At 36.3% G+C, this 24,021-nt stretch overlaps 1 protein-coding gene across 19 annotated transcripts in view; it reads right to left on the bottom strand.

Moving 5' to 3' along the window:
- Positions 1 to 3,977: 3,977 nt before the first annotated feature.
- The window catches only part of LEPR (leptin receptor), a 109,718-nt gene continuing 89,674 nt past the window's right edge, over positions 3,978 to 24,021 (bottom strand). For 13 of the 19 annotated variants that reach the window (XM_078332146.1, XM_078332145.1, XM_078332147.1 and 10 more), the window contains one exon: positions 3,978 to 9,424. In XM_078332146.1, coding sequence (XP_078188272.1) covers positions 8,600 to 9,424 — 825 coding nt within the window. In that variant the 3' untranslated portion in view covers positions 3,978 to 8,599. Of the gene's footprint in view, positions 9,425 to 10,186; positions 12,478 to 24,021 lie in introns of those variants that run through there. The other 6 variants (XM_078332155.1, XM_078332154.1, XM_078332153.1 and 3 more) reach the window with 1 other exon arrangement.

Here is a 24,021-nt window from a genome sequence, read left to right as displayed (position 1 = left end):
ATTTGAGTGTTCACAAATCTGAGGGTAGGAATTCTCAGGACAGCTCTTCTTTTTCTTTCATTTTTTCAACTCAATCCAGAGAAATGATAGAACTAAGCATAAGCCCTATGTATTTGTCCATTCTTGCACTGCTAAAAAAGACTGGGTAATTTATAAAGAAAAGAGATTTAATTGGTTCATGGTTCCACAGGCTGTACAGGAAGCATAACAGCTTCTGGGGAGGCCTCTGTGGTAATTTGCCACAGCAGTCTGAACTGACTAAGACAAGCATTTACCAAATTTCTGTTCTTTCATATCAAAGAAAGAATGATTCTGGGAAGAATTTAGTATTACAGATATTATATTAATTATTTGTCTTGATCATTATTTTAAATGATAGAAGAAATATTGTTTTATAATTGACATATAAAATTGGGCTACTAAATATTGTAGTGATGATATTTTCAACCCTTTTAACTCCAATTAAAATACAACAGAATTTTTTAATATAAAAACTTAATTCACTAAAATTACTCTAGAAAGAATATCAATTCAGTACAATAAGAAAGATGGAGGATCTGGCTCTCCAGGTATTCAAATTATTGAGTAGCTGTGGTAATTACAAATTTAGTACAAGAGAAAAAAATAGATTAAATAGTCAATGAAAAAAGAATAAAGAGTCCAGAAATAAACACAAACATCCTGTGAATTAATAAATTATAAATGTGACATCATGTGAGTGGAATAAAAGATTGTTTTCCCAGAATCAAATTCTTCTGGAGAGAGTGTAAATTAGTTCAACAGTTGTGGAAGACAGTGTGGCAATGCCTCAAAGACCTAGAACCAGAAATATGATTAGACCCAGCAATTCCATTACTGGGTATATACCCAGAGGAATATAAATCATTCTGTTCTATAGACAGATGCACATGTATATTCATTGCAACACTGTTCACAAAAGCAAAGACATGGAATCAACCCAAATGACCACCAATGATAGACAGTATAAAGAAAATGTATTGTATATAACCATGGAGCACTATGCAGCCATAAAAAAGAACGAGGTCCTGTCCTTTACAGGGACATGGATGGAGCGGGAGGCCATTATTCTTAGCAAACTAACACAGGAACAGAAAATCAAACGCCACATGTTTTCACTTATATATATGGTAACTAAATGAGGAGAACACATAGACACATAGAGAGGAACAGCACACACTGGGGCCTGCTGGAGGGCAGAGGGTGGGAGGAGAGGATCAGAAAAAATAACTAATGGATACTCAGTGTATTAGTCCATTCTCACACTGCTGTAAAGAAATACCTGAGGCTGGTAAATTTATAAAAGAAAGAGGTTTAATTGACTCACAGTTCCTTATAGGTGGGGAGACCTCAGAAAATTTAAAATCATGGTGGAAGGTGAATGGGAAGCAAGCTCTACCTTCTCTCATGGTGGCAGGAGAGAAAAGAGTGAGGGATGAAGGGAAAAAAATTTCCTTATAAAACTATCAGATCTCAGAGAACTCACTATCACAGGAACAGCATGGGGTAAACCACACCCCATGATTCAATCACTTCCTACCAGGTCTCTCCCTAGACATGTGAGGATTATGGAGATTACAATTCAAGATAAGATTTGGGTGGGGACACAAAGCCTAACCATATCACTAGGCCTAACTGTCACCTGGCTGGTGAAATAATCTCTACAACAAACCCCCACAACACACATTTATTTATGTAAAATGTGTGCAAACCTGCACATGCTGCATGTGCACCCCAACTTGAAATAAAAGTTAAAAAAAAGAAAAAATAATCAAAATGAAGTACAGAGACAAAAAAGAGTGTGAAAAAGAGACAGGTGGACCTAGACCAAAATACCTACCATGTATGAAACTGATAGTTCCAGAAGGAGAGAATAAATAAAATGATACAAAATTGATGAATAAATAATGAAATCTAATGAAAATTCTGAATCCACAGTTAGAAGAATCTCAATTAATATGAATTATGATAAGTAAAAAGAAAACCACCCCTAGGCATATAAGAGTCAAACTTCAGAAAAGCAAAGATAAACAGGAAAATCTTAAATGCCAATAAAAATACACAATAAAAGACATATTACCTTAAGGGAAACAATTAAAACCATGGTTAACTTTTTGACAGTAATAATGGAAGCTAGAAGGCAATAAAATGGCAACTTACAATGAAGAAAAATAACTGTCAACTTCAAATTATATAGTCAGCAAATTTATCTGTAAGAAAATGAAGGTGAAATGATGTTCCTCAAGTCTGGTAGAATTTGTCACTGTTGATTTACAGTACAAGAAATACTGAAAGAAGTTCTTTGGGGTGGAGAAATATTATCCAAGCAGAAAAAACTGAGATGCAAGAAAAAACAAACAGCACTAGAAAGGTCAAATTTGGAAGGCTATTGATTATATAAAGCTACAATAAAATAATGCTTCATAGGTTTATAAAATATACAGAAATAAGATATATGACAAAGTAGCCAAAAATGGCAGGAAAGGAATTAATTGTTACTCAAAATTACTACATATTAGAGAAATACAAATCAAAAGCACAAGCAAGCATTATGCAACCATCAGAATGGCTAAAACTTTAAAGGTTGACAATATCAATGTTGATCATGATGTGATACGTGGAGCAACTGGAACTGTCCCACATTGCTGATGGTGGTGTAAATTCATTCAATCATTACTTGGACATATCTGTTAAAGTAAAACAAGATCCTAACCTATGACACAGCAATATTACTCCTAGGTATATACTCAGGAGAAAAAAATGTAAAAATTCATGAAGCTATATACTGAAGGTTTGCACACTTTACAGTACATGTCTCAAGAAAAGCTTAAGAATACAAATCTGAAAAAGATAAGAAATCAAAAATTCTAATAGAAAAATAGGCAACAGAAAATAGGCAAAGAATATAAAAAGTAGAAGAAAACAGATGCCTATAAACATACAAAAACATGCTCAATTTCATTCATCAAATTAAAATTGAAATACCAAAGAGATACTGAAGCCAATTTGTGTTGGTTTCTCACATTTGCAACCAAGATTCCTGACAAGTAGTTTTACAAAAGCATGAGAAGATATAATTATGTATGAGAATGATCACTTCAGTATTGCTCATAATAATAAAAGATTGGAGAGTTTCTAAATATTCACCAGTTGTGAACTGTTAAATTATTGTAATTTGACAAAACAGAATATTATGTGACTATTAAAATTAATGTAGTAGATATATTTGAGTTTATACAGAAATATCACTAAGATATAGGAAAAGGGTAATTTCATAATAGTAAGCAGAATACTATCGTAACTATATACCTGTTTTTAAAATGATATAATAATAACAGGTTTTTGGGGAATAGTAATGAGAATTGCGAGTGGAAAGAGACCATCACTTTTTATTTTATATTTCTCAGTACTATTTGAAAGTTTTTCTGTGTGCTTTCATTTTAATTACACTTTAAAAAGCAAAAAGACGCATATATGTCTGAATACTGGCCCAAATAGTGGCAAAACTCAAATTGCTAGAAAGCCTAAGTGATAAAACATATGTTCATAAATCACTATAAATCCAGATTTCTTAAAGAACTGAAGACACAAACTAAAGAGCTCTTAAAGATAGAAATGAGTATCCTTCTTGATTATTAAAAATGAGTAATCTTTCCTCACAAGTAGCTATAATACCAGCAACAATCTGGTATGGGATGATCTATTGAGAAGTTACAAGACAGAGTGACAGGGATGTCCTGGGATCTAAAATGTTTTCAAACTCCTTACAAATGCAAAGCATATGTCTTTCAGAATTTTGAAGACACAATGACAGGATAACAATGGATGAACATTTTGCATTAACTGTATAAACTACAAGGTTTTTTTCTTTATATTGTCAAATGTTAGCTAAAATAATATCTATGTTATTTACCATACAACAGGTGTAATCCTAAAGTAACTTAAACTCATAATAATTCTTTTCGGACTTTTATTTCTCAAAATTAACACCGCTTATAATCATAATGAGAAAAAGATGAATACAGTCATAATGTACAGTGCTTTCTCTGTGACTTTGGGAACATAAAGGAGAATTAAGATAATTAAATTTATAGAATAGTGATGCATATCTGGGCACTTATGTTTATAACATTTATTAACAAACCAATTATGACTAAAGAGAAAGTGTTAACCACATGCCAAACACTTAATGACAGGTTTTAAAAGTACAGTATCTACAATAGAGATGTCTCACTACAAAATTAAATATCTTCCAAATTCATTCTCAGGTCCAGGTTTTTTTAGTAAACATGTCAGAGAGGATGATAAAATTGTATTTAATGCCATACATCTTAACCATAATTAATTTTGGAAAAATAGACATTTTCAGCAGCTTTCCAAAATAAATATTTATAAACTTTATAGAAAAATAATTCATTCACTATAAAACCTCATGAAGGGCTGTGTGCAGCAGCTCATGCCTGTAATCCCAGAACTTTGGGAGGCCAGTGTAGACGGATCACTTGAGGTCAGGAGTTCAAGATCAGCCTGGCCAATTTGGCAAAACCCTGTATCTACTAAAAATACCAAAAAAATTAGCCAGCCAAGGTGGCATGCCTGTAATCCCAGCTGCTGGGGAGGCTGAGGCAGGAGCATTGCTTGAACCCGGGAGGCAGAAGTTGCAGTGAGCCCAGATCGCGCCACTGCACTCCAGCCTGGGCAACAGAGCAAGACTCCATCTAAAACAAACAAACAAACCATGGAAATCATCTCCTAATGTTTATACAAATACATGTAACAATATCCTAGTTCTAATACAGACCGATCATGTTTTAAGTTGTTCTCCTAACATTGTGATTAGATGCAGGTGTGCTTTACTGTTTTAAATTAATTGTTCAAGAAAGAGCAAAATTACTGACTTACCTAGCTTCCTTTTTAAGTACTTCTTCACATTTCTTAGTAACTATGCTTAAATTTTTTCTCGAATGTTGCTTATTTTAGTCATAGAGTGGACAATTACAATTTTGTGACAAAATTTAATAATGAGCATTCTCAATAATGAATAGTTTAGAAAGGTTTGTTAAAGTAACTATCAAGATGAGCTTTGAAAGATGAAAAGTGGAAGAAATTTCTTTGAAGGTCACAGAAAATAATTTAGAAAGAGATCTTTTTTCATCCACGTCTGAGTGAGATGGAACTTTGTGGTTGCAGTATGTCTTAATCCATCTGCATACTGTCCAGCTCCACCTGCAAGCCGTGTGTGCATAATTCTCAACTCTTACTGCCTAAAGTTTATGTCAGCTTTGTAGGAGTTAATGTAAATATTCCTGAAGTAATGTGACCATATATATGGTATTAGGGAAGAGAGAATACGTTTTATTGGGGAAAAAAATGAGAAGTAGAATGTCATGTGTAAGGTATTACAATCTTATTCTAAATCCAGAATCTTGTACTGATTTTGGAATTTCATCCGAGTCCTTTTACCACTTGACGACTAGGTTTAAAGGGAAAAAAACTATTTCTATTCTTCTTGTCAACTTGTAGCTCATCTCTAAATGGCAGACAGGGCTCCAACAGAAGGTTCCTACTCATAGTGTTTTCATTGTTTTTTCATTGTTCTTGGGGGTTTTAAGTTAGAAAACCTATAACCCTGCAAACCTTGACATATGATTTCCCGTCAATCTATTTAAACTTGAAACCATAGCACAAATTACTCATTTCTGAGTTGCTTTCCATGAAGGTCAGATTTAGAAAGACTGATTAGTAGCTTGCGTTTCATTTAAGCCTTTAAATGAAATATTAAAAATTCAAGATTTATAAGTTTAAAAGACCAAAACCTATATTTCAGCTCCTCCTTCCTTCAAATTTTTTACAGAAGCTGTGGGAAGAAATGGGAAGTTTCTGACCATTCTGAAGCATAAAACATTGTAAATTTTCTCTCAATTGTATGAAAATGTAGGTGAAAGGGAGGAAGGCAGCAAATCACACTGCCACATGCGTACCTATGCAACAATCTTGCATGTCTTTCACATGTACCCCAAACCTAAAATGCAATAAAAAAAAAGAAAAGCCAGTATTTCATGGCAGATAGCTTTCACAAGGTATCAGTAAAACATAATGAGCATAGTGAAATAAACTTTCAAAAGTGGAAATCAGAATTCAAGCCCATTGTCAATAAATATGATCTAAATCTAAACATACCAGCAGGCACTCTTTCAGCATTTTCCATGAAAAAGTGCCTTGGAATTTCAATATTTCTGAAGTGCATTTTTGTTTGTTCATTTATCTGGGGAACTAAAGCTGCACCAAGATGCTATCAATGATCTCAGGTTAATGCGCTGTCACTAAATCTCTTTAACACAGACCTACAGCAGCAATACAGTGGTTCTGGGACTGTTTAATTCATTCCAACTTACACATAACAAGATATATACATCCTTGGGCTGATGGGAACATCTATCAGTTTATCTTTCCTGTTGCTCTGGGTCCTAGATCACAGGGGAATACCATGTCTCAGGGGACATGCTCAGAGGTTAATCTTCAATTACAGAATTGGGCAAAATTTAATTTTCTATCTCTTCTATACTGTACCTTCAATTAAATACCTATAATATATAAGCATGTATTTAAAATACTTTAATTTTACCAAAATTTCTATACATGTAATAATTTATGTTCTGAATCTCTAAAGCCATATAAAATTATCCATGGAAAAAAGCCCTTCTCCATTTATCTTTGCATAGAACTAAAGCTTTCATACCGCAACAAGTATTGAGTTGCTATTGGCCCTCTACCTATTTCCTGTAAGAGGGTCATCAGTTGAGTATGTGAGATCCTGAGACATCTTAAAAATACTTATGACATGAAATAGCTTTGTTGATTTCCAAGTAGAAACTGATTCTAAAGTGTGAAAAATATCTATCAATTGGGGTCCAGAATCTTTGTCATTGTTTAGAACTGTTCACCTCATACCCACAACTGGAATAGAGATGGAATGTAGGGATTTATTTAGGGTAACAATAAAATCAGGAGACTCTTGTCTCAGTCCAAAAATAAGATTCTGATAATGTTTAAAAACCTACAGGCATATTTTTGAGTACTGAAGTATTTATTTTGATGATACTGGTAATCTTGAATGTCTTACTTCTTGCCATTGCACACCTACATGTGCAGGTGTCTTAATTTAGTTGCCCAATATGCTGTCATTTTTTACCATACTAAAAGTTGAATAAATAATAAACTTCCATAATTAATCTTAAGTTTTTAAAGGCAAGTATAAGATCTGTGCAATTCTCACTTAATTTCTCATCCAACATTATAATTCTACTGAGTAAATTTTATAATCTTTATTTTTTCTGCCACGCTTAGCTGATTTTTGTATTTTTGTAGAGATGAAGTCTCACTATGTTGTCCAGGCTAGTTTCAGACTTCTGAGTTCAAGTGATCCACCCGACTTGGCCTCCCAAAGTACTGGGATTGCAAGCGTGTGCCCGTATCCGGCCTCTACTTAATAAATTTTGATTACAAGTCAGTCATTTTAAATGAATGGCAATGTAGGGTATAGGTTAAAAGCACAATCATTAGCATTAAAAAATCTGGATTTAAATCTGAATTCTGACTCCATCACCCACTGACTGTAACCTTGGGCAAAATATTTACTCTTCTCATCTTTAAGGAGTACAATAGTAATAGATGTCTCATACAATTATTGCAATAATTAACTGAATTAAGGTATGTAGAGTACTACACAGTGGTTGGTTTATGTAGAGAAAATGCTCAATGAGAGGAAAAAATAACATATGTCCAAGTGGAGATGGGGAAAGACTTATTCCAGAGAGATATATAGTGATATCTGGCAATCCAACTTCATTAGAAAGTGACCATTTCAACATCTTTCAGAGAGAAGAATTAAAACTGACATTATGTTTTCAAAAGTGTTGTGTTGTCCTCAAAATACTGATTGTAGGCATCACCATTCTTGCAAGTTGTTTCATTATATGGTACATATCTTAGATTTTGTACATAACAATTGGCTTACTTATTAATCTTCACAGTATAACCCCTTAGGCCAGGGCTGAATTCTCTGTTTATCTTAAACATTTGGGGAAGTACCTACTTCAAGTCTCACAGTCTGATAGCACAAAATATAAATACATCACATACTCTCAAAACACATAAGGACACGTGTTAAGTATAAATTTCTGTGTGTGTGTGTGTGTGTGTGTGTGTGTGTGTGTGTGTGTGTTTATTGATACAAAATGAAAACAACTTGAGGTAAAAAAAAAAACAGGCCCCTTAAAAAAATTACATCTCACAAAAGATGGTGTTTGTTGGGCTTATTTCTAGCTGGAAACTAGGGACCTTCCCACTACAACTTGGGAATAAAATAGAAGAGCGTGTCTACAGTCATAGGCTTATGAAGGCCTTCTCAAATTTTTTGTCTATATTACTAAGATAGGAGAAACAGACAACATTCATTTGGCATGATCATTTTCAAATTTGTCTCTGGTTTCTTTTCTCTCTCCCACCCAATACTATATAGTAATCCATTACACTTTATATGACCCATTATAACACAAATCTGAAGGCTTCTTCAGTGAAATTATACAGTTAGGTCACACATCTTGTTTTCCATGATCTTACGAGTCTGAGTAGAACAAGTCTGGAATTGAGGCATGTAAGATACAAAAGCCTTCTTACTAGAAATTCCTAAGTTGAAATTATTTTCTACAAAGTGTGAACAACTGTCCTGGAGAACTCTGATATCCGTGAATAAACGGGGGTCTAGGAAAGGGCACAATACCCTTGACTTGTCAGTCAAAAGCATATCACTCTCTCTCTTTTTGATTGAGGTGACCCCTAAATAACAGATAGACTTTTCATCATTATTTTCTTCAGGGAAATTTCCCTCCAGTTTCAAAAGGTCATCCAATCCTTCTGAGAATGTGAGGTGTGGTGAAATTATGTTGAGATGCTGATCTGATAATATAAAAAATGCCTGTGCCTCTATTTCCCATGAGCTATTAGAGAAAGAATCCTTCAGAGGATAATTTTTGCTAGAGAAGCATTTGCTGACTGAACTATTTATAAGCCCTTGTTCTTCATCAGTTTCACCTAGTTTAGAGTTGCTGACCAGCATGGCATATTTAACAAAGGGTTGTCTTCGGCTTTCGTCCTCACAGGTTACCTTGGTACCCTCAGCCTCAGAGAAGTTAGCACTGTTGAACTGGTCACTAATACAAACAGAACCCTTTTCAAGATCTGTTGTTGGAAGGAGAGAGACCACAGTTGTTGGCACCATCTCATCTTTATTTTTCCATGATGTATCAACACTGATATCTTCTGAAATTGCTTCAGGCTCCAAAAGAAGAGGACGAAATGTCACTGATTCTGTATGCTTGATAAAAAGATGCTCAAATGTTTCTGGCTAAAAGAAAAGACACATTTTAAGGCTCAATTATGTTAAAATTTTGGCTTCATTATGTCATACTGGCAGAAATGGAAGTGTGTAAGGTTAATAAAGGACATAAGTCAACCACAAATTAACTAGTTTTTTCCCAAAATACATATATCAAAAAGCATACGGAAGAGGCCATTTAAGGTAGTGTTTGAAAGTGGGACAAGAAAGACTTAGACTTGAATTCTTCTAAGTCTATAACCATGAGCAAGTACATTAACCTCTCTGCCTTTCGATTTCATCATCTCTAAAAATGTGCTTCATGGTGTTGTGGCTCGAAATAAATTAGTGTCTGCAAATGCTTAGCTCTCAGGAAAGATTGGTTACTGTCATTGGAAAATGCTATCTTCTGAAGATATTTTCTTCCTAATATTTTGTAGCAAATTACATTCCCATAAACTAAAAATTTTAGCCCAAAAAAGAAAAAGTGAATTAAAATAAAATAAAATGAGCAAAATAACTTGTCTAAAAACAGTTAAAATAACTATGCTGTGAAATAAGATATGGTACAAAGGTAAAGTAATTGTATTGACTATTAAAAGCTTATCTGCTGTATACTGAGAATCTGCTTGAGACTATCTGAAAATAAGAGCTAATAGTATCTGTATACTGAGAACAATGATGTGATGAAGGAGATGATCACAGACTTGTAAATTACTATTCCTTATAAATAACTTCATGTAAAAATATTTACTATGGACATGTGAAATGAAGACAAATACACAAGACAAATGTACATCATATTTTTATAGGAATGATTACATTACAAAGAAAAATCCTGCCAAGCAACTACAAATCAAGAATCTGTGCAAAAAGCTCAATTTATACAATGTAAACACATTTAAAAATAAATGCAAAATTAAAAAGTTGTTGATAAATCACGTTGAAAATTTAACACAACTAAATTAAGGGCTATAAAAAATGTGTTCATACGTGTAATTTAACTTGAATTTTACAATTTTTAAACTAATAGAATTCAGATATATTGCCTGAAATAATGGTATATCCAGCTGTTCTTCATAATGGCAAGTATATTCCACATAAAATGCAATTTATTTAGCAGAGTTTTATACTCTTAAGTAAAATATATCAGTGATTAAAAACACAAAGGAATAAAAATGCCAAGCACCCAAATATAATAATAAAATAGACTTATGTAGGTATTAAAATACTGCATAATGACAAATACTGTATTAATACAACTTTTCCTATTATAGACAATCATAATATATGAAGAGAAAACTGTTCCTATGCCTTTTTCTGAAAGAAATCTATAGTTTTATGATTTTCTTCAAATATTTGCTTGCTCATTTTCTTTTTTCTTAAGGTTTCTACTATATACGCACTGTCTTAAATTTTAAGTGATTTCTTCAAATATTTGCTTGCTCATTTTCTTTTTTCTTAAGGTTTTTACTGTATACGCACTATCTGTCTTAAATTTTAAGTGACCCTACATATTAAGATTGTCAAATAAAGGAATTAGATGCTATCGATATGAAAACAAGGAATACATACAAATAACCTGTAACCATAGAGTCACCCTCACATATGTCCTTCAAATGATGTGCTCGATATATTTCATGCTCTCTAAAACATCATAATTAGTAACTAACTGTTGGAATCAAATACTGTAAATGCCTTCAAATGCATTATTTTACTCATAATTGATTTTAAAAATCTCATATTCATATAGTATTGAAATATTTTATCAGTGAGTTATGAAACTTTATTAAAAGTATGTCCATTAAAAATTTTTGCTATATGCATCTCTTTAAAAGATTTTAGAACAGTCTAGGCACAGATTAAATATGTGTTCAGTGGGCAGTGACTAAAGAATATCCTTTCATAATTTCACACTTAGATTTTACATTTCACTGACACCTGTTAGTAGTCAAAAAGGGAAAAAACACATTCTTTGTGTTTTTTAGAGTTCTTTTCTACATTCAAATGAAAACTGAGTACAATCTAAATATAAGGAATCCATATATACACATATATATACCTATATATTATACATTTGAATACTGAGTTCATCAAACACACGTTTGGTTTGAATATAAGCAACCTAGCCTAAATCATGTGCTGAATTCATAAAACTAGCAAGTATTTTAAAGTAGAAAAGTCCTATCCTCACCATGAACTGTTCATAAAAGCTCCAAAGTGTCTCCCTTTCTTGTATCACTGCCCGTTTCCCTGCCTGCCAGAGGTCTTGGATGGTTCAGTGGAAGTAAATTAGATTTAGGCCATAATTAAAAAAGGAAACTGGATAAGAGGTCGATGTTCTCTTCCAATCTGGTCAATCTGACCTGGAAATGTAGGTTCATCCTGATATAAACTGTAACTCCCACTGTCCTGTGACCAGCACAAACACAACTTCAGGCTTTCTTTTAACTGAAATGGAAGTTAGCACTTAAGCCATTTTTAAGGCTATTGAAAATTGAAATTCCCAGATTGACCAAAGTTAGATACAAAAAAGCCAGAAGACATTCAGAAGAACACCCAAATGGGCAGATTTTTATGTTGATGTGTGTATAAAGAAATCTAAAATGGAAAAGTTTGTATATAAAAATACAAACTAAATACTTTCACTGATTCTATACTTATAATCACTGTATTTTTAAATCTACTTGTCAGAAGTTCCAGTTTTAGAGTTCACCTAGTTACAACATTGTCTACTATACTTGATGACATTTAATAAATATGTAATGAGAGCAACAGTCATAATTTTCTTAATGTTTTATGACCAGGATTATGACAAATCAAAAGCCAGAAAATTAATCACATGTCCAGACTTAACTGGACTCAAATCTATATTTTAAAGCCAAATTTCCACATCTATTTTAAGTTCTAAATCAACACAATCCACCATATGTTAACTCTCAGAAGTTCAACTGAATTTTTTTAGATTTGCTCCCCTTCTTCAAAATGTAAAAAATCTTCTAATACTCTACAGACTGTTGGGAAGTTGGCACATTGGGTTCATCTGTAGTGATCATGATTAGACTTCAAAGAATGTCCATTCTCTGTTTAGATAAAATAAAATAAGAAAGCAAAATAAAAAATCACTCACAAATGAAAATATAAAGGATTCCAAAAAACATTGTCAAGCATGGATTCTGGACTATAAATTCTTGTGTTAAGTTACAATAATGCATCCTTTTGGGAAAGGTCAAAATGTTGAACTAAGGTGGCTTCTCCCATTTTCTTAATGAATGCTTTAATATCACACTCTAAGGACAGCTTTAATTACCTTAGGAAGGGAAAACTATAGGAAAATAACAGAACAGGTAAACAGAGAGAAGAAGAATGAGCTGGAAAAATTGAAAGAGGGAGAACCAATAGCAATATAGAATAGTTTGGAACAAGAAAGAATAAAAGAGGAGAGCAGCAAAATGAAAAATAAAAAAATAAAGAGAAAGGAGTGCTAGAAATAGGAATAGAATCACAGAACCATTCATTACCATGGGCTTGAAAATCTAGAAATAAGATCTGAGAAATCATCTGGTTCAAGTGTTTCCTTTTTTTCTGACAAAGTAATTAAGGCTGCCAAGATTATTTGCTTAAGGTTACACAACTAGTTAGAGTAGAGCAAGACCCTGAGTTTGTTCTTTTTTTCTAGTCCAACAATCTTTCTATAACACAATGGAAGATGAAAGGTCGTCCCAAACACAAATAGGTGGAACATGTTCTTTGTTTTCCTTTCACTACTTTCTGTGACAAAGTTCAGCTGATTATACTCTCTCCTGGTTCCTCATAACCTGAGGACTATAAGGAACAAGAAAATTAACAAAACAGAAGTTATATTTTTAGGGGAGTGAAATATACAATTCTAGGCCCATTAATGTGCATTTCAGGACATAGGGGAGATGGCTACTTCTAAACAGAACTTCTAACTCAAAAAGACACCAACTCTTCCACACGTTTGCAGGGCCGTCTAGCAATTTGAGGAATGCTTCTGATTCAGATATGTTAGGATGGTGTTCATGGAGGCCACGAGTTGTCGAGCTGCTTATTTTGAGGCCTAGGGCTTCTGGGAAATCTAAAATAGTTTTTAGATCCCAAGGAAAACTATACTTGTTTTTAACTTTACCTCCAAAGGAAATTGTTAAATGGAGTACACTCTTGTGAAAGTTGGCATAAATGTAGACAAAGGAGCATGGGTGGATCAAAAACAAACAAAAAACAGAGAAAGAGAAAAATATTGTAAAATAATTAAAGAATAAAAACCAGTGGAACAAATGGAAAATGAATTAAGGAAGCCTAAAATATCTTAAAGGATTTGGATTTATAAGAAATTTAACAAATTAGGCAGAAATGCTAAGGTAAAAAGGTGCAAAACAAAGTAAGAAAGGTAAGAATATTTTATATTCTAAAACTTGAATTAGAAGAAAAGCAAGGCTATTGAGTTATCATTACACATTTTCTTGCAACAAAAATTCAATCTATGTTTAAGATTCTGATTTTTAAGATATAAACAGAAATGGTATTCTGATTCAAAATGGCAGACTGAACACATTTCTCTCTTGTCTCTATATTAGAGAGTCTGTTGGAATGGCAGTATGTAAATAAGTCAAATGCAGACTTACCACAAAGAAGATGATCTGAGAGGGCTAATGAGAAACGAGTAATTTTCATTCATTGTTAAAAGATAGAAAACAATTGGAAGAGTATAGATCAAAGAAGGTGAGCAAAGAAAGCTGAAGACCAGACTGTATCCAGCCACAGCTGAGGAGAAAGAAAATTAGCCCTGCCATATATGGTGGAGATTGTGCATGAAGAAATGGCAGGTAAAAACACAGGAAGAAAAGATTCATCATTGAAAATTCAAAACAACAAAAAAGAAATGGCAGGTAAACACAGGAAGAAAAGATTCATCATTGAAAATTCAAAACAAAAATGAGGACAATATTTTAAAAGAAAGGAAATTGTAAGTAAACAGTGAGGAGTAAAATCACAATATTATTTGACTGCTCAGAAGCAACAGTGGATTCTGTATGTTAAGGCAGGAATTGTTTCAATGTTTTCTTGGAAAGGCTTTTTCTAGGAAGTGATACTCCATCAAACTGTTGATCAAAGTTATGGTTTTTAGAAATAACAAGGTGACATACCAGAAAAACCAAAAGTCATACAATTAACTGAAGAGACATTTGGAGAGCAAGACTAAGGGTAGGAAGGGGTGGAAAAGGGGACTGTCCTTTTCAAGAAGTGGTCTTCCAAACTCGAGTATTTAACTGTAATATTTCATTATTAAATCATGCACATATATTTTTCAAAAAATTTTTCAATAAATATATACACGAGAGAACAAAGAGACATTTACAACCATACTTCCTGCAACACTCATTGTAATAAATATAAAAAAGTGTTCAAACACCCTAAATATCCACCAGTAGAAGAATAGATAACAGAACTGTGCTACATTTGTATAATGGAATACTACAGACCAGTCCAAATGCATGAACTAAATTAACTATGTCAACTTGGAGAGAGCTCAAAAAACAATGTTCAGACAAAGTATTTTTGGAATAATATGAAAGGTATATTAACATTTCCAATGCCTCAAAGAATTACTGTTCACTGTTCATGGATACACACATGTGAATGTGGGAAAGTATAAATGCACAAACTAGACAAACACAGGCTACATTCTTGAAATCATGGGTTCCTCCAGGAAGAGAAGGAGGGACAGGAAATAGTGAAACAAACCGAAAAAACTTTATCTGTAGTTTAAATTTGTTTTTAAAATGCAGAAAGTTTTAAGATACTATATTAATATAGAGCTGTTTTGTTTTTTTTTTTTTTTAATTTTTTATTGGATTATAGGTTTTGGGGTACATGAGCAGAGCATGCAAGACAGTTGCGTAGGTACACACATGGCAGTGTGCTTTGCTTTTCTTCTCCCCTTCACCCACATTTGGCATTTCTCCCCAGGCTATCCCTCCCCACCTCCCCCTCCCACTGGCCCTCCCCTTTTCCCCCCAATAGACCCCAGTGTTTAGTACTCCCCTTTCTGTGTCCATGTGTTCTCATTTTTCAACACCCACCTATGAGTGAGAATATGCGGTGTTTCACTCTCTGTTCCTGTGTCAGTTTGCTGAGGATGATGTTTTCCAGATTCATCCATGTCCCTACAAACAACACGAACTCATCATTTCTGATTGCTGCATAATATTCCATGGTGTATATGTGCCACATTTTTCCAATCCAGTCTATTATCAATGGGCATTTGGGTCGATTCCAGGTCTTTGCTATTGTAAACAGTGCTGCAATGAACATTCGTGTACATGTGTCCTTATAGTAGAAAGATTTATAGCCTTTTGGATATATACCCAGTAATGGGATTGCTGGGTCAAATGGAATTTCTATTTCTAAGGCCTTGAGGAATCGCCACACCGTCTTCCACAATGGTTGAACTAATTTACACTCCCACCAACAGTGTAAAAGTGTTCCTTTTTCTCCACATCCTCTCCAGCATCTGTTGTCTCCAGATTTTTTAATGATCGCCATTCTAACTGGCGTGAGATGGTATCTCAATGTGGTTTTGATTTGCATCTCTCTGATGACCAGTGACGATGAGCATTTTTTCATATGATTGTTGGCCTCATATATGTCTTCTTTCGTAAAGTATCTGTTCATATCCTTTGCCCACTTTTGAATGGGCTTGTTTGTTTTTTTCCTGTAAATCTGCTTGAGTTGTTTGTAAATTCTGGATATCAGCCCTTTGTCAGATGGGTAGACTGCGAAAATTTTTTCCCATTCTGTTGGTTGCCGATCCACTCTAGTGACTGTTTCTTTTGCCGTGCAGAAGCTGTGGAATTTCATTAGGTCCCATTTGTCTATTTTCGCTTTTGTTGCCAATGCTCTTGGTGTTTTGTTCATGAAGTCCTTGCCTACTCCTATGTCCTGGATAGTTTTGCCTAGATTTCCTTGTAGGGTTTTTATGGTGCCAGGTCTTATGTTTAAGTCTTTAATCCATCTGGAGTTAATTTTAGTGTAAGGTGTCAGGAAGGGGTCCAGTTTCTGCTTTCTGCACATGGCTAGCCAGTTTTCCCAACACCATTTGTTAAACATGGAATCCTTGCCCCATTGCTTGTTTTTGTCAGGTTTATCAAAGATTGTATAGTTGTATGTATGTTGTGTTGCCTCCGGTGCCTCTGTTTTGTTCCATTGGTCTGTATCTCTCTTTTGGTACCAGTACCATGCTGTCTTGATCACTGTAGCCTTGTAGTACAGTTTGAAATCCGGTAGTGTGATGCCCCCCGCTGTGTTCTTTTTGCTTAGAATTGACTTGGCTATGCGGGCTCTCTTTTGGTTCCATATGAAGTTCATGGTGGTTTTTTCCAGTTCTGTGAAGAAAGTCAATGGTAGCTTGATGGGGATAGCGTTGATTCTGTAAATTACTTTGGGCAGTATAGCCATTTTCACGATATTAATTCTTCCTAACCATGAACATGGAATGTTTCTCCATCTGTTTGTGTCCTCTCTGATTTCGTTGAGCAGTGGTTTGTAGTTCTCCTTGAAGAGGTCCCTTACGTTCCTTGTGAGTTGTATTCCAAGGTATTTTATTCCCTTTGTAGCAAATGCGAATGGCAGTTCGCTCTTGATTTGGCTTTCTTTAAGTCTGTTATTGGTGTAGACGAATGCTTGTGATTTTTGCACATTGATTTTATATCCTGAGACGTTGCTGAAGTTGTTTATCAGTTTCAGGAGTTTTTGGGCTGAGGCGATGGGGTCTTCTAGGTACACTATCATGTCGTCTGCAAACAGAGACAATTTGGCTTCCACCTTTCCTATTTGAATACCCTTTATTTCTTTTTCTTGCTTGCTCTGGCTAGAACTTCCAGTACTATATTGAATAGGAGTGGTGAGAGAGGGCATCCTTGTCTAGTACCAGATTTCAAAGGGAATGCTTCCAGTTTTTGCCCATTCAGTATGATATTGGCTGTTGGTTTGTCATAAATAGCTTTTATTACTTTGAGATACGTTCCATCAATACCGAGTTTATTGAGGGTTTTTAGCATAAAGGGCTGTTGAATTTTGTCAAATGCCTTCTCTGTGTCAATTGAGATAATCATGTGGTTTTTGTTTTTGGTTCTGTTTATGTGGTGAATTACGTTGATAGACTTGCGTATGTTGAACCAGCCTTGCATCCCTGGGATGAATCCTACTTGATCATGATGAATAAGTTTTTTGATTTGCTGTTGCAATTGGCTTGCCAATATTTTATTGAAGATTTTTGCATCTATGTTCATCATGGATATTGGCCTGAAGTTTTCTTTTCTCGTTGGGTCTCTGCCGGGTTTTGGTATCAGGATGATGTTGGTCTCATAAAATGATTTGGGAAGGATTCCCTCTTTTTGGATTGTTTGAAATAGTTTTAGAAGGAATGGTACCAGCTCCTCCTTGTGTGTCTGGTAGAATTCGGCTGTGAACCCGTCTGGACCTGGGCTTTTTTTGTGAGGTAGGCTCTTAATTGCTGCCTCAACTTCAGACCTTGTTATTGGTCTATTCATAGTTTCAGCTTCCTCCTGGTTTAGGCTTGGGAGGACACAGGAGTCCAGGAATTTATCCATTTCTTCCAGGTTTACTAGTTTATGTGCATAGAGTTGTTTGTAATATTCTCTGATGATGGTTTGAATTTCTGTGGAATCTGTGGTGATTTCCCCTTTATCATTTTTTATTGCATCTATTTGGTTGTTCTCTCTTTTCTTTTTAATCAGTCTGGCTAGTGATCTGTCTATTTTGTTGATCTTTTCAAAAAACCAGCTCTTGGATTTATTGATTTTTTGAAGGGTTTTTCGTGTCTCAATCTCCTTCAGCTCAGCTCTGATCTTAGTAATTTCTTGTCTTCTGCTGGGTTTTGAGTTTTTTTGATCTTGCTCCTCTAGCTCTTTCAATTTTGACGATAGGGTGTCAATTTTGGATCTCTTCATTCTCCTCATATGGGCACTTATTGCTATATACTTTCCTCTAGAGACTGCTTTAAATGTGTCCCAGAGGTTCTGGCACGTTGTGTCTTCGTTCTCATTGGTTTCGAAGAACTTCTTTATTTCTGCCTTCATTTCGTTGTTTACCCAGTCAACATTCAAGAGCCAGTTGTTCAGTTTCCATAAAGCGGTGCGGTTCTGGGTCGGTTTCTGAATTCTGAGTTCTAACTTGATTGCACTATGGTCTGAGAGGCTGTTTGTTATGATTTCAGTTGTTTTGCATTTGTTGAGCAGTGCTTTACTTCCAATTATGTGGTCAATTTTAGAGTAGGTGTGATGTGGTGCTGAGAAGAATGTGTATTCTGTGGATTTGGGGTGGAGAGTTCTGTAAATGTCCACCAGGTTTGCTTGCTCCAGGTCTGAGTTCAAGCTCTGGGTATCCTTGTTGATTTTCTGTCTGGTTGATCTGTCTAGTATTGATAGTGGAGTGTTAAAGTCTCCCATTATTATTGTGTGGGAGTCTAAGTCCTTCTGTAAGTCATTAAGAACTTGCCTTATGTATCTGGGTGCTCCTGTGTTGGGTCCATATATGTTTAGGATCGTTAGCTCTTCTTGTTGTATCGATCCTTTTAGCATTATGTAATGGCCTTCTTTGTCTCTTTTGATCTTTGTTGCTTTAAAGTCTATTTTATCAGAGATGAGAATTGCAACTCCTGCTTTTTTTTGCTTTCCATTAGCTTGGTAAATCTTCCTCCATCCCTTTATTTTGAGCCTTTGTGTATCCTTGCATGTGAGATGGGTTTCCTGGATACAGCACACTGATGGGTTTTGGATTTTTATCCAATTTGCCAGTCTGTGTCTTTTGATTGGTGCATTTAGTCCATTTACATTTAGGGTTAATATTGTTATGTGTGAATTTGATACTGCCATTTTGATGCTAAGTGGCTGTTTTGCCTGTTAGTTGTTGTAGATTCTTCATTATGTTGAAGCTCTTTAGCATTCAGTGTGATTTTGGAATGGCTGGTACTGATTGATCCTTTCTATGTGTAGTGCCTCTTTTAGGAGCTCTTGTAAAGCAGGCCTGGTGGTGACAAAATCTCTGAGTACTTGCTTGTTCGCAAAGGATTTTATTCTTCCTTCACTTCTGAAGCTCAGTTTGGCTGGATATGAAATTCTGGGTTGAAAGTTCTTTTCTTTAAGAATGTTGAATATTGGCCCCCACTCTCTTCTAGCTTGTAGTGTTTCTGCCGAGAGATCTGCTGTGAGTCTGATGGGCTTCCCTTTGTGGGTGACCCGACCTTTCTCTCTGGCTGCCCTTAGTATTCTCTCCTTTATTTCAACTCTGTTGAATCTGACGATTATGTGCCTTGGGGTTGCTCTTCTTGCGGAATATCTTTGTGGTGTTCTCTGGATTTCCTGCAATTGAGTGTTGGCTTGTCTTGCTAGGTGGGGGAAATTTTCCTGGATGATGTCCTGAAGAGTATTTTCCAGCTTGGATTCATTCTCTTCGTCCCCTTCTGGTACACCTATCAAACGTAGGTTAGGTCTTTTCACATAGTCCCACATTTCTTGGAGACTTTGTTCATTCCTTTTTGCGCTTTTTTCTCTGATATTGGTTTCTCATTTTATTTCATTGAGTTGGTCTTCGACTTCAGATATTCTTTCTTCTGCTTGGTCAATTCGGCTATTGAAACTTGTGTTTGCTTCGCGAAGTTCTCGTATTGTGTTTTTCAGCTCCTTTAATTCATTCATATTCCTCTCTAAGGTATCCATTCTTGTTATCATTTCCTCGAATCTTTTTTCAAATCGTTTTTCAAGGTTCTTAGTTTCTTTGCATTGATTTAATACATGATCTTTTAGCTCACAAAAGTTTCTCATTATCCATCTTCTGAAGTCTAATTCCGTCATTTCATCACAGTCATTCTCCGTCCAGCTTTGTTCCCTTGCTGGTGAGGAGTTTTGGTCCTTTCTAGGAGGCGATGTGTTCTGGTTTCGGGTGTTTTCCTCCTTTTTGCGCTGGTTTCTTCCCATCTTTGTGGATTTGTCCGCTGGTCGTCTGCGTAGTTGCTGACTTTTCGTTTGGGTCTCTGAGTGGACACCCAGAATGTTGATGATGAAGTATTTCTGTTGCTTGGTTTTCCTTCTACCAGTCTAGCCCCTTTGCTGTACGACTGTTGAGGTCCGCTCCAGACCCTGCTTGTCTGGGGTGCACCTCTAGTAGCCGTGGCACAGCGAGGGATGCTACCAGTTTCTTTTTCTGCTCTCTTTGTCCCAGGATGATGCCTGCCTAATGACAGTCTTTTGGATATAGAGGGGTCAGGGAGCTGCTTGAGGAGACAGTTTGTACTTTATAGGGGTTTAATTGCTGAGCTGTGCACTCTGTTGTTCATTCAGGGCTGTTAGGCTGCTATGTTTGATTCTGCTGCAACACAGCTCATTAAACAACCCTTTTTTTTTTCTCAAATGCTCTGTGTTGAGGGGTTTGGGCTTTATTTTTGGATGTCCAATCAGGTGTCCTGCCCAGCTCGAAGGCAGACTAGCCACTGTTTGGCTGCCGAGGCTCCGCCCTGCTGTTGTGTGATTCGCGCTGTTCCTGCCGGCTCTGCTGTGGTCTCCACCACGCCCTGCGGCGGAGTCTCTTCGTTGTAGCGTGTTGCCTCAGCAACGGCAGGCTGCGTCAGCAGTGGGCGTGTATCTCAGTAGGGACGGGTTGCCTCGGCAACGGCTGGCTGCGTCAGCAGTGGGCGTGTATCTCAGTTGGGGCGGGTTGCCTCGGCAACGGCTGGCTGCCTCAGCAGTGGGCGTGTATATCAGTTGGGGAAGGTTGCCTCCGTAGTGGTGGACGCCCCTCCCCCACAGAGCGTCTCGGACCGTCTGCCCGGGATAGTTTGAAATCGCGGTTTTGTTCGTCCCACTGGGTATCCCAAACGATCTGTCCCTGCAATCCCCTGGGCTGGGCTACTGTGCAAGTCTCGTTCAGTCTCAAGTCCAGCCCTCTCAAGTCTCAGGCTGCCGGTTCAACAAGGCACCCGGACAAGCGCGCCCTGTGGGGATTGCTGGGTAGGGCCGGCCGCCGCCGCCCCGGCTGCCGGCTTCGCCAGGCAGACCTACTGCCTGGCGTCCCGTGTCATTTTATACTTGGGAGTTTCCCAGTTCTGTGGGCAACAAAGATCAGTCTGGAAATGCAGCACTGACTCACCGTTTGCGGATTCAACGCGGGCTCCAATCCTGGGTTGTTCTCACAGCGCCATCTTGAGTCCCCTCCTCAAAACTTTAGTTTTTTTAAAGGTGGCACTTGAGAAGTTAACTTACATTAAGAAAATTATATTTCATAGTTCTTTATGGTGGTGGTCTCTAGACTAAGCTTTTGTCCAGAGGCAGCCTCGCCTCTGCATTTGTCTTTTGTTGGCCTTGAACTTTACCATGATGACTAGGCTTAAAAAGTTGTATCCAGCCAGATGCTGTGGCTCACTACTGTAATCCCAGCACTTTGGGAGGCTGAGGCAGGCAGATTGCTTCAGCTCAGGAGTTTGAGATCAGCCTGGCCAACATGGTGAAACACCGTCTCCCCTTCTGTGCACAGCTTTGAACCTCAGTCAGGGCCCAGAGAATATCCCTGTTGACATCGTATTACACTTGTCTCCAATCACCTTTAACTTCCATTAATCTTCACACCATGTGTTGGAAAAAAAAATAAGAACAATCCTTGAGGAACATGGTCAATCAGTTGGCAGTTCGTTTTCACCTCCAAGACTTTGACTGGCTCTATTGCATTTGGTTTAACTTCCCAGCCGATGCTGAATGTTCCTGGGCTATTTCCCAACATCCATTTTCTCCCTTTTGCACTTCAGCGTCGGGACCAGCAGGCAGGAAGCAGACTCCACTGGATTTCCACCCAGGATGCTCGGCTTCCAGGGGCCCTAGGAAGAAGGTTCCGCTTTCACTGCCTCTCACCTCAGAGCCTATAGAGCTGTTTTTATATCATCCTATTTATATTATCTGGAAAAACTAATTTTAAAAGAGAAAAAAGTAGAACATACAAAAGAAAGAAGATCTGGCAGGAAATTATATTGGCAAAATTATTTTTAATCACATGTGGTATTATCCTATTGTTAGCAATGTCTGGCATATAGTGGTTTTGAATAATAGGCTCCTCTGGTCTTCTTTCTTTCCAATACAGTGTGGGTTTTTTGTTTGTTTGCTTATTTATTCATCATTTGGGTTACTTTCACATTTTGGCTATTATGAATAATGCTGCTATTATTATTCATATACAAATTCCAATGTGGATTTACTATTTCATTTCTATTGAGTAGATACCTAGGAATGGAATTGCTGGGTCATATAATAATTCTATGTTTAACCTTTTGAAGAACTGTCAGACTATTTACCAAAAGAGTTGCACTATTTTCAGTTCCCACCAGCAGTATGTGATAATTCTAATTTCTCTGCATTCTCACTGACATTTATTATCTGTCTCTTATTATAGACATCTTACTGGGCATCTTGTGGTTTTTATTTGTATTTCTATATTGTCTAATGACATTGAGCATATTTTCATTTGTGCTTCTTGGCTATTTGTATATCTTCTTTGGAGAAACGATTATTCACATCATTTGCCCATTTTTTATGGTGCTAAAATAGACATAACAACATTTACCATTTTAACTATTTTTAAGTGTACAATTTAGTGGCATTAAGCATGTTAAGACATACTTTATTAATATAGAACTCATGGCACAGGTATCAATTTGAGTCTGACAGATCTGGATTTGAACTATCGTTGTTAACCGGGACAGGCTGGGTGATCAAGACAAGCTACTGAACCACTCTGGGCCTCAGTTTTATCATTAGAAAATATGAGGCTAAATCACCCTATGAAATAATTAAATAAAATAACATGAATATGAAACATAGGGTGGATGGTAAATTTGCCTCTTCCTGTTTAGTAATATACAGTGAGTTACACTATATTCTTTTTCCTTTATTTTCCTTTAAAAAGTATATTTTAAGCAAAGTGTGGTGGCTCCCACCTGTAATCCCAGAACTTTGGGAGGCCAAGGTGGGTGACTCACTTGAGCCTGGGAGTTCGAGATCAGCCTAGGAAACATAACAAAACCCCATACCTACAAAAAACACAAAAATTAGCCAGGCATGGTGGCATGTGCCTGTGGTACCAGCTACTAAGGGGGATGAGATGGGAGGATCAATTGAGCCCAGGGATGTCGAGGCTGCAGCAAGCTGAGATCGCACTGCTACGCTCCAGCCTGGGTGACAGAGCAAGACCCTACCTCAAAACAAAAAAAAAGAGTATATTTTAATTATTTAGGAGATTAAAACAAGAGGTTAGATAGAAAAAAGTTACTGAATTTTACAAGATTTTTATCATTAATAAAACCTTTGAAGTTACATTCCTCTTCACTCTTTAAATTTTTCATTATATTCTAAAACCTGATTTATTCCTAATAGTGTTATTTATGCACCTGGTCAGTCCTAGTAATAAACTAAGCACCTTGTGGGTTACTTGTGCTTAAAAAATAATTTATAAGATTAAAAAGTCCGGTGGCTCAAGCCTGTAATCCCAGCACTTTGGGAGGCTGGGGCGGGTGGATCACAAGGTCAAGATATCGAGACCATCCT

Source organism: Callithrix jacchus, chromosome 7, assembly GCF_049354715.1.
Source record: "Callithrix jacchus isolate 240 chromosome 7, calJac240_pri, whole genome shotgun sequence".
Lineage (NCBI taxonomy): Eukaryota > Metazoa > Chordata > Mammalia > Primates > Cebidae > Callithrix > Callithrix jacchus.
This window is presented reverse-complemented; position numbering and strand designations above follow the sequence as displayed.